The following is a 15000-nucleotide window of genomic DNA, read 5'->3' as shown; positions in this document are numbered from 1 at the left end:
GCCACAAGTGGCAACTTTCCTGGAAACTTCTAGCCTCCTTTAGGGATGAAACACTCAAGCCCTTTGGCCAGCTGTCTGCCCGCCCTCAAGGAACAGGTGCAAGGTGGACCTCAGCGAGGGTTCCAGGGTCTGAGGAGGCACCAAGCCCTACAGTAAGCAGGAACGCACTGGTCTAGGGTGGGGACATTTCTGTCACCCCCTCCACTGTTGGCAACTCTGCCTACACAGCACCCAGCCACTCAAGTTCAAGTTCAAGGTCACTGACAGCGTAAGAATTTAAAAAGTAAGTGTATACTAAAGACCCAAGTCAAAAAGTGTCTGTTCAGAACCCTGTGGGAATTGTTCAAGACCCACAGAAGGCACCTGTGGGCGGCCCAGCAAGGCCACCACTGGACCACCACACCCCCGAGGCCTCAGATGCCAGATCTGGCAAACAGCCTCTGTCCACCCGGGGGAGCTGCATCCGGACAAGGGATGGAGCATAGTGTGGGTGCTGGGAACTGACCCAGGGCCTCATGCCTGTTGGGAAAGCGCTCTACCATGAGCCACACCCCGGCCCTTTCCATTTATTTTGAGACAGGGTTTTACTCATTGTCCAGGCCTCAAATCTGTGATCCTCCTGCCTCAGCCTCTGAAGTCCTTGGGATTCCAGGGATGCCTTTTAAATTTTCAACTATGTGAATGAATAGAATTAAAGATGGGAAGAAGGTGGGGTGGCCGATCACGCAGACGCACTGCACAAGACACACTAAACGCCATCACTGTTCACCTGAAGCCGGGTCTGAGCAGGCGGCCCACGGTTTTACTTGCTCAATGTGGCAGCCCTGCAGGGGGCGGTTTTGGAGCTTTGGCCACAGCTGCCCTTGGGGTGGGGGCGAGGCTTTGTTCATTCTGAAGCCACGTAAGCCCCTGCTCTGTGCTGAGCACTGTCTGGGTGCAGGGCTGCAGGGCTGGAGAGGGGACCTGCCCATAGGCACTCAAGAGGAGGACACATGGGGAAGGACAGCTTCCTTCCAGGAGCCTCCGGGGCAGAGGAGTGAGGAGGACCAGGAGGGATCTGAGAGGCTAACTCCACGTGAATGGGATGTGGCAGGGGCCAGGGCACTTCAGCAGGGTGAAGCCAGAGGGGACCCTGGGAGCAGCCAAGTCAGGCGGCAGATGCTGGGTGCCCCCTGGGCTGTCCCCAGGCAAAGCCAAGAGCAGAGAGTAAGAGCCCACGATGGCTGGCATTCCTGAGCAGGCCCCAGGGATGATTCATCCTCCCTCCAGCAGAAAAGCAGGACCTGGGTTGGGGGCAGGCAGCTAACAGGCCAAGGAGGCCCATCTGCTGACCCTACTGCCCCACCATGGACAGCAGCCTGGGGCAGGCTGGGCCCCAGGAGAAGGGTGGCCAGCACAGGGCCAGGCACAGCTGAGAGCCCAGGACCCTCAGGGTGTCTGCTTTCCCGAGTCTTGGCCAAAGCACGCTTTTGAAAAGGTGTCTTTTGGAAACTGAGGAGCATGTAACCTCAGGAAAATGAGCTACGGGCAGTACTACGTACAAAGGTTCAGGATGTGCCATGACAGCGGGGAAGGCCTCCCTTGGCTTAGCCCCTCCCCTAGGGAGGGAGGCCTTGGCATTATTCCCATTTCACAGCAAAGAGCACTGAGGCCTGGGGACAGGGAGCTCACCCCCAGCCCAGGCTGGTCCCTTTCCCATCTGGCCGCAGCCTTGTAAAGAACTCTCCCTCTGTGGGCATCTCCCCAGCGTGGACCATCCAGCCCAGCCTCCCCCAGCTCCTCATCCTGAGGCCCAGGGCCCTCATACCCGCGGGTCGATGACAAGGTAGGTGCGGATGTTCATCTCTTTCAGGTAAGGGTCTCGCTGCTGCCCCTGTCCATCCTCCACCTCATACGCCTTGTCCAGGTGATTCAACGTGGCCTCTGTGATGTGCACCCGGCTGGGGGAGACCCAAGTCAGATGACCCAGAGAGGGCTGGCCCCCACCTGAGATGCACAGCAGGCAGGACAGGGCCCCAGACCAGCTGCCCCACTGCAAAGACGTTGACTCCCCCCTTACCCCACACCTGACCCCACCCTGACCCCCCTCAGCCCAGAATCCAGAATCAGCCCCTGGTCTCTGTCCCTGCCCCAGTGAGCCTCACCCAGGGACTCCAGCCGCCTCCATCCTGTTGGCCAGGGACACGTCATGGGACCACACATCGTACTGCCACTTGCGTAGCCCGATGACCCCGCACAGCACGTTCCCAGAATGTATGCCCACACGCATGCTGATGTCCACACCGGTGGCCTCCCGAACCTGCCTGGGGCAGAGTGGCCCAGTTACCCCACCTTTGCAGGGGTTGCAGGGTGCATCCTGAGCCCTCAGAGGCTGGAGGTCCTAGAACAGGGAGGGCTGGAGGAACAGGACAGCCTGACACAGCTGTCACCCGTCCCTGGTAGGGCACAAGCAGATATGGCCATCCCTGAGGGCAGGGTAGGAGTGGAAACTCCAATGTTCTGGTCACCATGGCTCATTCTGATGGGCCTGGGTGTCCATCCATTCCACCCTGGGTGTCCCCTGCCTGCAGCCCTTCTGAGTCTGAAAAGGCTGCCAGAGTGGACAGAGGGGGCCCAGGTACCACCCACCACCCAGCACAGACAAAGGACGTGGGGGGTCAGCCCTTAGGGGCCTGCCCTATCCCCCAGCATCCGGGAAATAGCAGCCCTGGAACCACTTGGTACAAGGAGCATCGAGCTCATGTGACACCCCCAAACAAGAGCAGGGCCTCTGCAGCCCTTTGACAAGTGGGTGAGGGACAGGGAACAGCTGGTACCATGTGTCCACCACAGGACTAGAGGTGGGCCCAGCCCACCACGGTCATAAGCACAGGGAGCAATGGGGGACCCGCACATGGTACGGGCAGGTCCTGCCCAAGGGCACACAGTGGGGGTACAGCCCCAGGTACAGATGCAACAGGCTGATTCTGTCCAGCGACTGTCCTTGTAGCAACAGTCATTCTGGGTGGGATTTCAGGAAGGTGAGTCCACTGGTGTGACACCTGGGAGCCACAGGCAGCTGGCCCCACCCGACACTGGGCAGTTCACCCAGCCCACCTGGCCTCCACCTGGCCTCCACCTGGCCTCCACTGCTTGACCCCCGAGCAAGTGCTTCCCAGAGAGCCTCATGGGGAGCTGCATGGTGCAGGCAGGAGCCCGGGGGGCTCGAGTCTCCCTACAGCCTGAGGGTGGGTCCCCCAACTCCAGGGGGCAGGAGGCAGATGGAGCCTTGGGGTCCTAACTCTAACTCTGGAAGGTCCTCCACTGTCTCCCTAGACCTTCATGCTGTTGCTAAGACTCAGTCCTTGGAGAGACGGGGCCCAGCTGCCTCCTTCTCATATCACCAGGCTCTGAGCTTCTGCGATCTGAGACTCAGAGCCACCAGGGGGCCAAGGGGAGAGAGGCCAGAGGACCAGGACTGAACGCTCTGCTGTGGCCTGTCCAGGAAGCCACCCCCCACCGGGCCTCGGTTTCCTCATCTGTAAAACAGCATGGTCCTGCCCTGGGAGGCGGAATCAGTGCCCGGCCTGCACCTACTTAATGGCCTCACATATGTCCAGCCCCATCTTCACGCAGTTCCGGGCGTGGGTGGGCAGGGACACGGGCAAGCCGGACACGCAGTAGTAGCAGTCGCCCAGGATCTTGATCCGCATGCACTCGTTGGCCTGCGGGGCGAGGAGAGGCCTGGTTGGTGGGAGCCATGCGCAGCCCCCTCTTCCCTCCCGGGGGAGCCAGAGGCCTTTCTGCCCAGGGCTGCTCGCAGGGTACCAGCCACCAGGGGTTGCCTCCAAAGCAGCCAAAGGACTGGGGACATGGGAACCCACCAGGAGGAACCCCAACCCAGCCCGGGGAGTGGAAGCAAATGTTAGTAAGGGCCTCTAGGGAGGGGCGGCCTTTGTTTCATTTGTCCATGCAATGTTTGAGCATCCACTGTATACTTGGCCCTGGGTCAGATGATAGGACACAGCAGTGAAGGAGACAGAGTAGATGCCTATAGCTGTGGCATCTGAGAGCCCTGGACACAGACAGATCCATCTGTAGGATGCCCAAAGGTGACAAGAGCTATGGGGAAAGGGAGGCCCGGGAAGGAGAGGAAGTGCCCAGGAAGCTAGAGACTTCTTGAGAAGAGAACATGAGAAAGACCCGGAGGGATAGAGTGAGCCAGGCCGGCACATGCAAAGGCCCTGAGGCCAGGAAGTTATCTGAGGCACAACCAGGCAGCCAGCGTGGCTAAAGCAGAGGGAGTCAGGAAGGAGAAGAGATTGCAGGGACCTCAAGTCAAGGGTCAGTGGGTTAAGCCAAGAGATGGCCCTGCTGCCAGGCTCTGGGGAGTGGGGCCAGAGCAGAGAGGAAAGGCAGGCTGGGAGGGAGGCCAGAAGACAGTGAGGCTGAGTCCTCATAGGAAAATGCTCATGGAGAGCTGTCTTGGGCCCACCTGAGGTCATGCTTCAGCCACAGACCCCCTAGGCCCTCAGCAAGAGCAGCCACAGGTACCCCAGCCTTGTGGGTGGGGTTTGGGGGGATCTGAGAAGAAGCCTCAGACAGACTCGAGCTTCACTTGCAATCTCACCTGCACCCTGCCCTCTGCCCTCCTGCTTGGGTGCTCAGGTAGGGAGGAGCCGAGGGTCTGGTGTACGGACACCCCAAGTCCCTCCCGCAGGCTGGCCAGCACCAGCCTGTTGCTGCAACACACTGTCGCCAGGTCTGGCCCCTGCGCTGGGCCCAGCCTCCCTCCCCCACCCATCAGACCTGGGGGTGACTGCCCAGCGTCACTGACCCTAGCGCCCAGGTATGGCCCAGCCGTCCCTCAACCTTTCCCAGCACCTGTCCAGCCCTGAGAGCAGCCCTTTACCAAGCCTCCTCCAGTGACCCTACTGGAGTGTGTGCCCCACACTTCCTGCGGGGCCCTGACTGGGTGGCCAGAGAAGCACAAGGACAGTGGCTTTGCTAGAGGGCAGGTGTCGGGAGAGCACAGTCTCAGGGCCAGGTACTGCCCTGGACCCAGCCCCCGCTGTCAGGATTCAGGAGACGCCACAGGTCCCCAGCTGCTCCTGCATGTGGCTGACACTAGGAAGCTGGGGGCAGGGTCCCAAGGGCCCGGCTCTTGGGAGGAGGGAACAGTTCTGGACTCTGCTCACTCACAGGAGGAGAGGCTGGGGCCACCCTGCCTGTGTCTGCGTAGACACTGGACACTCGGCTGGGAGGCCTGCACCTGCCAGGGCCTCCGTCCCATATGAATGAGGGCAGCTTGGGGCCCGCTAGGAAAGGGAAGGCTGTGTCAAAGGGGACAGGCAGGTCCTTGGGCTTGTCAGGGGAAGGCAGCTGTGCCCCAGACCCTGGCCCCTGGGGTGCAACCTCACGTGTGGTGCCACCCAGGTGCCCCACCTGCTGGTTCAGAGCTGGTCAGCTCCTGCAGGAAGGCCCCAGGTCACACAGACCCTCGGAGTCCTCAGTCTATAATGCGACAGCCACCAGAGCTCCCCTGGCCAGCGCAGGCCCCCAGCAGCTGGTTACCGTCTGCAGTGGGGAGCTTGCCCCCTGCACTGGGGAGCCCAGGCAGGCAGCTCCCAGGACTGAGCATCTGGCTACAAAAGACTGTGGGGCCACCCTGCAATGCCAAGGGCACGCTCCCTCCCCGTATCTGGATCACGCCCTAACACTGATCTAAGAGGCTCTTCAAAGCCCTGAAGGACGTGGGCACTGGCAGGTTTGATTTTCCAGGCGGTTCCAATGTGCAGCCAGGACAGACAGCCACCCCCTTACATGTCCCCTTCCCTCTCTACTCAGCAGCCACCACTTCCAGGAACCTGGCCCTGACCACCTGAGGCTGGGCCGGGTTCTCCCCGGGCACTGGTCATGCTCCTTAGCATCCTGGGAACAGGTCACACTCCTCACTCAGCCATTAGGTCCTTGCATCCTGGTGACTGTCCCCTGTTCCATGCACACGGCCACATTCATTCCATGGGCACAAAGAGCGGTCACTCCCTCCAGGCTTCTCCCCCAGCTGTCCCCCTGCCTGGGACTCTGCTCCCTTTCTTTCTCAGGTCTCTTTTTTAGGTTTCTGAACTTTCACATGTAGGCGACTCACCAGGGATCTTGTCAAAGCAGACCCAGGGGAGGCCAGGCATTCCGCAGTCCTCCCGGCCTCCCAGGTGAGGCTGAAGCTGTGGCTATGTGCAGAAGGATGAAGCCGTCTCCTCCAGGCAGCCGCCCGGAGTCCCACCTGAGCTCCTGAGCCCCACCCATCCCCAGGGACACACTGCTGGCCTCCCCACGGCCTCGCACTCTGGGGCCACAGGATTCTGGCTGCTGCGGCCACCACTGGACCCCACCACTACCAGAGGATGCTCGACTTCAGCAGGTCCCCCTGCCCCTGTGCCCAGCACAGCGCTGAGTGCACGGCTCCCTGCCAAGGCAGTGGGGCAGCCGGGCAGGCTCACCTTGGCGATCTGGTCAAACTTGCCGAAGAGCTCATTCAGCACCACCACCAGCTCCTTGGGGGAGCAGTCGCTGGCCAGCCGCGTGAAGCCCACGATGTCCGCGTACAGGATGCTGGGGGACAGGCAGGGCGTGAGGGCTCAGCCCCGCGAGGCAGGCAGCAGACAAACAGGACGCATCGGGGTCTCCAGGAGCCCACCGTGTGCCTCTGCCACTCCTCATTCTCTCAGGGACAGGAGACCCTCCCAGCCACAGACCCCGAAGACTCCAGAGGCTCCGGATTACAGCAAAACGGAGCAGAAGCCACAGCTGCAGGACCCCTGCAATGCCAAGGGCACGCCCCCTCCCTGAATCTGGATCGGCCCTGAGCAAGACGGCAGGAACACACCCCCTGGCACACCCCCTGACACACACCCTGGTTGGATGCAGCTCCCGCTGGCCCAGCCACCTCCACGCCCAGCTCCTCACCAGACCTCGTCCTCACCCAGCCCTCGCGGGGTTCCCATCCCACAGATCAGCAAACTGAGGCTCAGGAGGGACAGCTGTGCTTTCCCCCTCATGTCCCTGTGCCAAACTCTGTGATCTCCTGACCGACCCTCAGCCCAGACGGACGGCAGTGGGGTGGGTGCTGGCACCCAGCGCTGAGCCCTGGGCAGGCGCCACACCGACTCCCAACTCCCGGGAAGATTCTGTGGCCCCTTAGAATCAGCCAAGCACAGGCGCTGGGACTGGGGGGCTCCTGGTCACTGAGCCCTGGGGGCTTCACCTCCTTTGGGGCTGTGTCCTGGGGAAAGCCACCTGGAAGGACCCTTCCCTCCCAAGGCCACATTTGCTCACTCGGGGCTTCGAGTGTCTCCCCCAGCACCAGCCCAGCCTCCTGTTCAAGAACCCCGACCTGATCCTACTCCTGGGGAGACAAGGGAAGAGTGAGACCCAGGGGGAGGCCCCCTCCCATCCCCGGGTGGGCTGGGCTCCGAGTGTCCTGGCAGGGCAGGAAGCCCCCGCTCGGAATGCAGCCCTGGCCCGCGGCCCACCTGACGTTCTGGTGCCGCTTGACGTAGAGGCTGTGGAAGTTGTTGTCGGGCATGTAGCGGCGGTCCCCGTGCTCCTTGAGCCGCTCGATGATGGCCAGCTTCATGCCCATGGAGATGTGGGCGGGCAGCACCGACAGCAGCAGGTTCTCCTAGGCACGGTGGGGGGGACAGTGGGGACAGGCAGGGTGGCATCAGGCGCCAGGCCTGGCCCACCCGCCCCTCCCTCATTCTTGGCAGACTGACGTCCAGCACCAACCCAGCCAGGCACCTGCCCTCCCACGTCCCCAGCAGCTCCCTGTGTGACACCTGAGTGGGTCTGGTGTGCACCCCAGGAGCACAGCCGCCCAAGTGTCCGCAGCCCAACAGAGAAAGCAGGAGAACTGGGGTGTTCTGGGGTTGGGGGGCAGCCGGGAGAAGTCAGGGGTCAGCTACAGAGGACAGGGGTCCTCACTTGCTGGCGCTTTTCAATGCGTAGCTTCCGGCGGATCTGGATGCACTTGACGGTGTAGGTGAAGAGGTCCCGGGACGCGTCCTGCATCTGGTGCTTGTGGAAGGCGCCCGCGAAGTTCCCACACAGGAAGATGGTGGCGTTGGCCAGCAGCTGGGAGGGCCAGGGCAGGGCTCGGTATTGGCTGGCTTGTCCACCTCACCCTGCCCAGGCCCCTGGGCAGGTGATGATGACCCCCTTTCACATCCCTGACCCCCAATGCAGTCAGAGGAGCACTCTTCCCTGGGCAGGCCGGGACAGGGAGGCCGGGACAGGAGGCCGGGACAGGGAGGCCGGGACTTTCCTAACGAGTAGCTGGGATCGCGGGACCGGGGTCCGGGCCCTGCTCTGCCTAGTGCCTGGGTGCCCGAGCGACGGAGGCAGCGGGCTCACGGCTCACAGAGCCCAGGCCCGAGGGCAGCCCCAAGGCGGTGGCAGAAGGCAGGAGCAGAGCACCCTGCTGGCTCTCCGGGGGCTCTGGCCTCTACCCCGGGCGGACGCCCAGGCCAGGAAGGAGGAGACCACATCTCCAGGTCCCCAATGATCATAGAGCAAGATGTCACTCAAGCAGCGCCTAACCCAGCAGGTCAGCCTGAGGCCACAGGGACACTCTAGGCCAGCAGAGTAAGGCCAGCAGGACAGAGCCCATCCGTCGCCATGGCCCCAAGGCCTTGGGGTGCAGCTCATCCCCACGGGGCCTTGGCTGCCACCCTCCCCCCCTCCCCCCACCCTCCCCTCCCCCGCCCCCCCGCCCCTCACCTGCAGCCCCATCCAGACGCTGGGGGTGGTGAAGGCCCCCATCAGAGCAGCACACACCAGCAGGTGAGAGACGGTGGACACCACCCCCACGGCGACGGCCCCCCGCGTGCTGAAGGGCAGCAGCGTGTACACCACGAAGACCACGAACAGGAAGAAGGGCACCTGGGGACAAGCAGCGGGGGGCTAGGCCTGGGCACGGCTGGGGGGGGGGGGCTGCAGCCTCATCCCTGGGTCCTCTGATGGCCCCGCGGCTCTCCATGGTGACTCAGCCACAGACAGCGGAGCAAGGTGTGGCCTGCCCTGCTGGCCTCCCGCCTGCTGGCCTCCCGCCTGCTGACCCCCCCAGGAGGGAGGCTCCTCACCCCTATGACCTGGGACCCCCGGCCTGGCTCCCCTGCCACGGACCCTCCCCCAGGAAGGGCAGTGAAGACGCTGGCCCTCCCTCCAGCCCCGCCCTGACCCCTGCTGGGAGTAGAGCGCCCCCCCCCCCAGGAGCCTTCAGTCTTTATGGTCTCCCTGGGCCTCACCCCGCAGCCACAGGAGGGGTCCCGGTCTGGCTGCACTGGTCACAGCGTGCCACCCCTTGGCAACAGAGGCCACCCAGGCCAGGCCCAGACCCAAGTCTGGGACGCGAGCCAGCGGAGAAAGGGCTCTTTGAGCTGGGGTGGCCCATGGATGGGTGAGCAGCCCGGGGGCTGCTGCGGCCATCTGAGTGGAGACAGTCAGGTCGGGCCATCCTGCTGGGCCCAGGCCTGACCCAGCCCTTCCTGACCTGAGAGCCGGGGTGCCCCCTGCCTCTTGAGCTGGAGGGCGGTTATCTCTGACCACACAGGGGCCACCTGCACTGCCAGAGCCGGACATCAGGTGGACACGCCTCACACCTCAGCCCCCTCCCTCTGCAGGGGGCTGGGCCCACCCCAGGTCTCCGAGTCACAGCCCGTGAAAGGGAAATGTCCACGCAGGCGCGTTCTCCAGAAGGGACCCGCTGCCGGGTGAGGGCTGCAGGGCGCACAGGTGGCAGGGAGCATCAACCCCAGAGACACGGTCCCTGCCCTGTTACCTGCTCCCACGCACAGGCTGCCTTCCTCCAAGAGTCCAAAACCAGCACGTAGCCCAGCGTCACCAGGCAGGCCCAGGCGAGCAGCGCCAGGGCCCTGAGCCACCTCCGGACGAGGCACTCAATATACACCAGCACATAGAGAGCCACAGACACAGCGAAGGTCAAGGAGGCCGTGCCCAGGACAGCCTGGTGTCTGGAGGGGTCCTGGACAGAGCAAGAGGCGTGTAAGTGCTTTGGCTCTCTCCAGCGGAGGGCCACCTCCTCCAGGAAGCCCACCCAGCCTCACTTCTGAGGGCCCCATGTCGGGGATGGCAGTGCCCTGACACCTGGTTCTTCCTACCCCTCAGGCCTGTATTTGAGTCGTCACCTCCACTAGGACTTCCTTTCCCGTTACCTTGGGGTCCTAAGCGCCCTCCTTTCCCAGGCCCCGTGAGGACTCTCCACCCAACCTCCCCACGAGGCAGCCTCTACGTCCTCCAGTTCCATGGCACCCTGTGCGTACCTGAGGAAGACAGGTGGGAGCCCAGGAGCCCAGGGCAGGGCTCTTCCCCAGGCAAAGCCTTGGTGTCATGGTTTGGATTTAGATTGTCCCCCAAAGGCTCATGTTTGAAGGACTAGTTCCCAATGAGCAGGGTTCAGAGGTGGGGCTCCGGGAAGTGACTGGATCAGGAGGCTCCGACCTCATTAGCAGGTTGACCCACTGACGCATTAATAAAGGGACGGCATTTTTGGGAGGCAGCAGAGACTGTAGGAATTAGGGTCTGGTTGGAAGATTATGGGGGCGCGCCCCGAAAGAGTGCATCCTGTCTCCAGCCCCCTTCTTGGTCCTTGTCTCTGCTTCCCAGCCACTAGGAGGTGACAGCTCCGCTCCACCACACTCTTCTACTATGATGCTCTGCTCCACCCCAGGCCAAGGCAATGGAGCCAGCCAATCTTGGACTGAAACCACGAGCAACATAAATCTTTCCTCCTCTAAGTTGTTTTTCTCAGGTATTTTGTCATAGCCATGGAAACCTGACTAACACACTTGGAAAGCGCCTGGAAGAAGGGAAATGGAGCCTGACTTAGTGCACAGTGGTTTCTGGGTGAGGAAAGCAGGCATCCTGCATAGGGAAGGTGCTGGAGCAAAGGCAGAGGGTAACAGGAGGGTCCTGGGAAGAAAGTTGCATAGCTGGCACTATACCAAGAGGTCCCCGAACAGATCCTAAGGTCCATGAGGGCAGAGGCCTACTGCCATGCAGTCAGCCCTCAAAAACTAGCTGTCTGGGGGCTGGGGATGTGGCTCAAGCGGTAACACGCTCGCCTGGCACGCGTGCGGCCTGGGTTCGATCCTCAGCACCACACACAAACAAAGATGTTGTGTCTGCCGAAAACTAAAAAATAAAATATTAAAATTCTCTCTCTCTCTCTCTCTCTCTCTCTCTCTCTCTCTCTCTCTCTCTCTTAAAAAAAAAAAAAAAAAAAAAGCTAGCTGTCTGGGGAGTGACAGGAAGCAAGTGCCCTGCAGTCAGAGACACAGAGGGCCAGGCTAACAGAAGGCCTGAAGGGTTCCAGCCACCTTGCACAGATCGACACCCTGTAGTCTCTGATGCTTTCTTCTAGAAATTTCTAATTAAATCTTATTCATTAAAAAGAAAATGAAAGCTGCAGCTCCTGAGTCCCCCGAGCCACGTTGCAGGGGCTCACCAGCCACACACGGCTCAGAGAGGGCGTCGGTGCTGTGTGCCCGGGGAGCCGCGCTGCGGAGGACCCTGAGCCAGGCTCTCTGAGTTAGTTCCCAGCTACCGCGGAGGCTGAGGCAGAGCGGTCACCCAGTCCAAGGCCAGCCTCGACAAGGCAGCAAGACCCTGTCTCAGAATGGACAACAGGAGGGCTGGGGAGGTGGCCCAGAGGTAGACTGCTCCTGGTTCCGTCCCAAGTACCAAAGGACAAAAAGGAGGAGGCAGAGAACAGCGAGACCAGAGCCCGGCCGGGGGATGGCGGGAGCCGCCTGCCGTGGCTGGGGACGTGGTTCAGAGGCCGTCCCCGATCAGGTCCCCAGCAGAACCCAGTGTCACGGTGGAGAAAAGCGAGGGCAGTTTTTTGGCCCCGTTAATGTGGTATCTAAAACCAACTCAGGCTTCCAGATGCAATCCTGCTTAGCCCGTCTCCCAGCAGCCTGACCGCCACGGTCAGCACTTCACAGAGCAGGACCGAGGCTTCCAGAAGATGACAACTGGCCCCAGGCCTCACGAGTCGCGTCCCAGCTCAGATCTGAAGCCCAGAGACCGTGCCACCCCTGGACTCACCCCGTGGCTGAAAGTGATGGCCACCAGCGCCACGCAGGCGGCCCCGGCCACGGCGAGAAGCATGAGCAGCAGCGGCCCGTGCTGGCTGGTGAGGCGGTACTTCTCGTAGAGCGCAGCCTGGTCGGGGCCCTCCTCGCCCTCGTTGAGGAAGTAGCGCCCCTTGGCCGGCATCGTCCTCCTCTGGAGCCGTGGTCCTGCCGCCCACTCGGGAGCCCCCGCAGCCCGTGGGCATCTGCAGTGGCCTCCTCACAGGTCTAGGCCCAGGGCCTCTCCCCAGCTGGCGATCCGGGCCGGCCAGAGGTCCCCTGAGCCTGCAGCTCCATGGGTGACGCAGGCCTGCAATGCTCCAGCCTCCTCCCCGGTGTCCAGGACGGGCTGGAGGCACACCCCACGTCCTCAGCTCTGCGGAGACAAAGCAGACCCGGGGTTGGATGCGGGCTGGCATCAGGGGAGCCTGGGGCTCAGGCTAGGCCTTTCTAGGACAGCACTGTCCCGTGCAATAGCCGCTGGCCTCGTGTGGCTATTTGAAAATGAATTTAAAGTAATTAAAAATAAAACTAAAATTCTGGTTGCACAAGCCACTTTTCAAAGGTCCCACAGCCAAGCCACACGCGGCTGGCAGCCCCTGCAGCTGGTGGCGTGGACACAGCCCTCCTACCGCGGAGGGGACCCGGCAGGCAGGCAGCCCGCTGCTGCTCCGGAGGTCTGCTACTGTCCCCATGTCGGACTGTGACCCACCTCGATGAATTCTGTACACGGGGTCAGGTGCAAATCCTTGGTCACTGAATTTCGGCAGAGCTACCTCTGACATAAATCAGGAGCACGGGCCGGGGCTGTGTCCAGGCTCTGTCCTGCCCCCTGGGTCCTTGTGCAAGCACCACACTCCCTGGGGTCCTGGGGCTTTTTAGTGAGTCTAGGGTCTCTAGGTCCAGGGGGTCCCAACCGTGATCCTGGCAGCCCTGGGATTTGGGGACTGACTCAGGGCCCAGAGGGGACTGGGAGGCTGAGGGGCAGGGGCTCAGACCCCACACTTGCTTCACCCAGGGAATCACCCTGCATCTGAGAGACATTAAGCTTTCACAGGAAGTCTGGAGTCCGCTTCTCTTAAAAGAACCCACGGATAAATTTAAATGGTTTGCAAGCCCCAGTCAAAGGAAGCAGAGTAGACCCAGCACCGTCCACTCATCAGAGCATCCATTCGTTCCCAAAAGGCTTTTAATGACACCTCTGATTGATGGGTCGTATGTGGCTGGTGGACTCTCTCCAGGACTCCCAGGGTCCAAAGGGAAAAAAACGTCAACCCCCAAAATGCACCTCTAAATGTAATCAGTCTTTATTCCACGGGAGGCGTCTCCGGAGCTTTTACCAGACACCCCGGCCATACGTCCTGTGGGGCTCGCCAAATGAGATGTGGCCCCTCCCAATCCAAGGCTCCCCTAAAACAGCTCTTTGCAGTAACCACGGCAGCAGCCCTGTCACACCAGGCCCCTGCCCACACGCTCATCTTTATAACCTGCGGAGGCCAGCCGATTTACAGATGCAGAACTGAGCCCAGAGAGGCCCAGGGGCTTGCTCAGGACACACCGCGGGCGCTGGTTGGGGGAGGGGCTGTGAGTCAGACCCAGGTCTACCAGCTCCCCGTCACAGATCCTCCGCCCAAGCTTCCCCACCAACATCCCAGGGGACCAAACCAGATGCCACAAAACATGAACAGCAACACTGCCTGCCCTGGGGGCCTGGCTCCCAACACCACCGCACTGGGGTCACCAGGCTGAGAAAGCCAGACGCCAGGGGGCTGGGACCCTCTACGGCTGCCCATCCTCCAGAGAGTTCCCAGACAGAGCCGTGGCCGAGGGTGCGAGGGTGTGTGCACGCAGACGTGAGAGAGCACACGTGCACATCCCCGCCCACCTGCTCTTCCCCTCACCCTGGGTCACCTAGTGTCCAGACACTGACCTGCCCTTCCAGGCCCACAGAGCCGGGCACAGAGACAGCAGCAAGGTCCCCAGGGCCGTGGGAACCCAGGCCAGCCAGCCCTCCTCTCGGGCTCTAACTAGGCCACTTCCTGGACAACGGTGGGTGGGAAGGAGGTGGACAATGGGCAGCCCTGGGCACAGGATCAGCCCATCCAGGGACCTCATCCAGCTCCCCCACAAGCCGGGCAGTGCGCGCAGGGCTGGGGGCTGGGAGGAGCAGGCAGGGGGCCGTCCAGGAGAGAAGACCCGGGCCACCCCCGAGGGCGTCTCCACAGCCAGCTCCTCTACGCACTGCCCCCAACGCCAGACCCAGAGGCCCCCGCCAGGGAGGGTCTCCAGCCCGCTGTGCATCAGCAGCTCTCCTACCAGTCCCCGACTTACCATCTGCCACCAGCGGCCCTGCAGCCTCGGCCTGCGCACTCCTGACAGGCAGCCGCCCAACCTCAGGCGGAGCCAAGCCCTGTCTCCCTGCTGCTCCCCACCCCCACCCCACGGTCCTGTCCAAACTCCAAAGCCACCTGCTGAGCTGGGGCCCCTTCACCTGGAGGGCCGATGGTCCCAGAGACCCCTACTGCCATCATACCTCCTGACCACCCTATGGGCAGAGTGGCCCCACCTGATGGAGGAGGGGACGCTGCCGTGGCGTTTCTGTTTCTTGCTCCGGCCGGCAGCCCCTGGACCCCTGCTTCCAGCATCACCTGATGAGGTGTGGCCCATCAGCACAGGCCCGCCCAAGCCCCAGTCACCGAGGCCATTCCAGTGAGAATCCTCTTCGGGACATTTGCTACCCCAGGGATGAAGCTGCTAGCAGGTCCCCAAGCCCCCACGAGGAGAAAGTCCCCTTGGAAATGACACCAAACGGAGAACTGGGGATCCAGGGGCCTGACCCCCCAGGGCCTGAAGGTCAAGCCCCAGAGGG

The 15000-nt window shown here is 62.2% G+C and overlaps 1 protein-coding gene across 3 annotated transcripts in view; it reads right to left on the bottom strand.

The window, feature by feature from the left end:
• The window catches only part of Adcy7 (adenylate cyclase 7), a 53793-nt gene that overhangs the window by 13576 nt on the left and 25217 nt on the right, over positions 1-15000 (bottom strand). For all 3 annotated transcript variants that reach the window (XM_076839613.2, XM_076839612.2, XM_076839611.2), the window contains exons 2-10: positions 12106-12507; positions 9818-10021; positions 8758-8919; positions 7963-8112; positions 7512-7660; positions 6480-6591; positions 3577-3704; positions 2145-2303; positions 1808-1940 (exon numbers count right to left, since the gene is read on the bottom strand). In XM_076839613.2, coding sequence (XP_076695728.2) covers positions 1808-1940; positions 2145-2303; positions 3577-3704; positions 6480-6591; positions 7512-7660; positions 7963-8112; positions 8758-8919; positions 9818-10021; positions 12106-12276 — 1368 coding nt within the window. In that variant the 5' untranslated portion in view covers positions 12277-12507. The remainder of the gene's footprint in view (positions 1-1807; positions 1941-2144; positions 2304-3576; positions 3705-6479; positions 6592-7511; positions 7661-7962; positions 8113-8757; positions 8920-9817; positions 10022-12105; positions 12508-15000) is intronic.

This window comes from Callospermophilus lateralis, chromosome 18 (assembly GCF_048772815.1).
Source record: "Callospermophilus lateralis isolate mCalLat2 chromosome 18, mCalLat2.hap1, whole genome shotgun sequence".
Taxonomy (NCBI): domain Eukaryota; kingdom Metazoa; phylum Chordata; class Mammalia; order Rodentia; family Sciuridae; genus Callospermophilus; species Callospermophilus lateralis.
The sequence above is the reverse complement of the archived record's forward strand: the minus strand, read 5'-3'. Positions and strand labels throughout refer to the sequence as shown.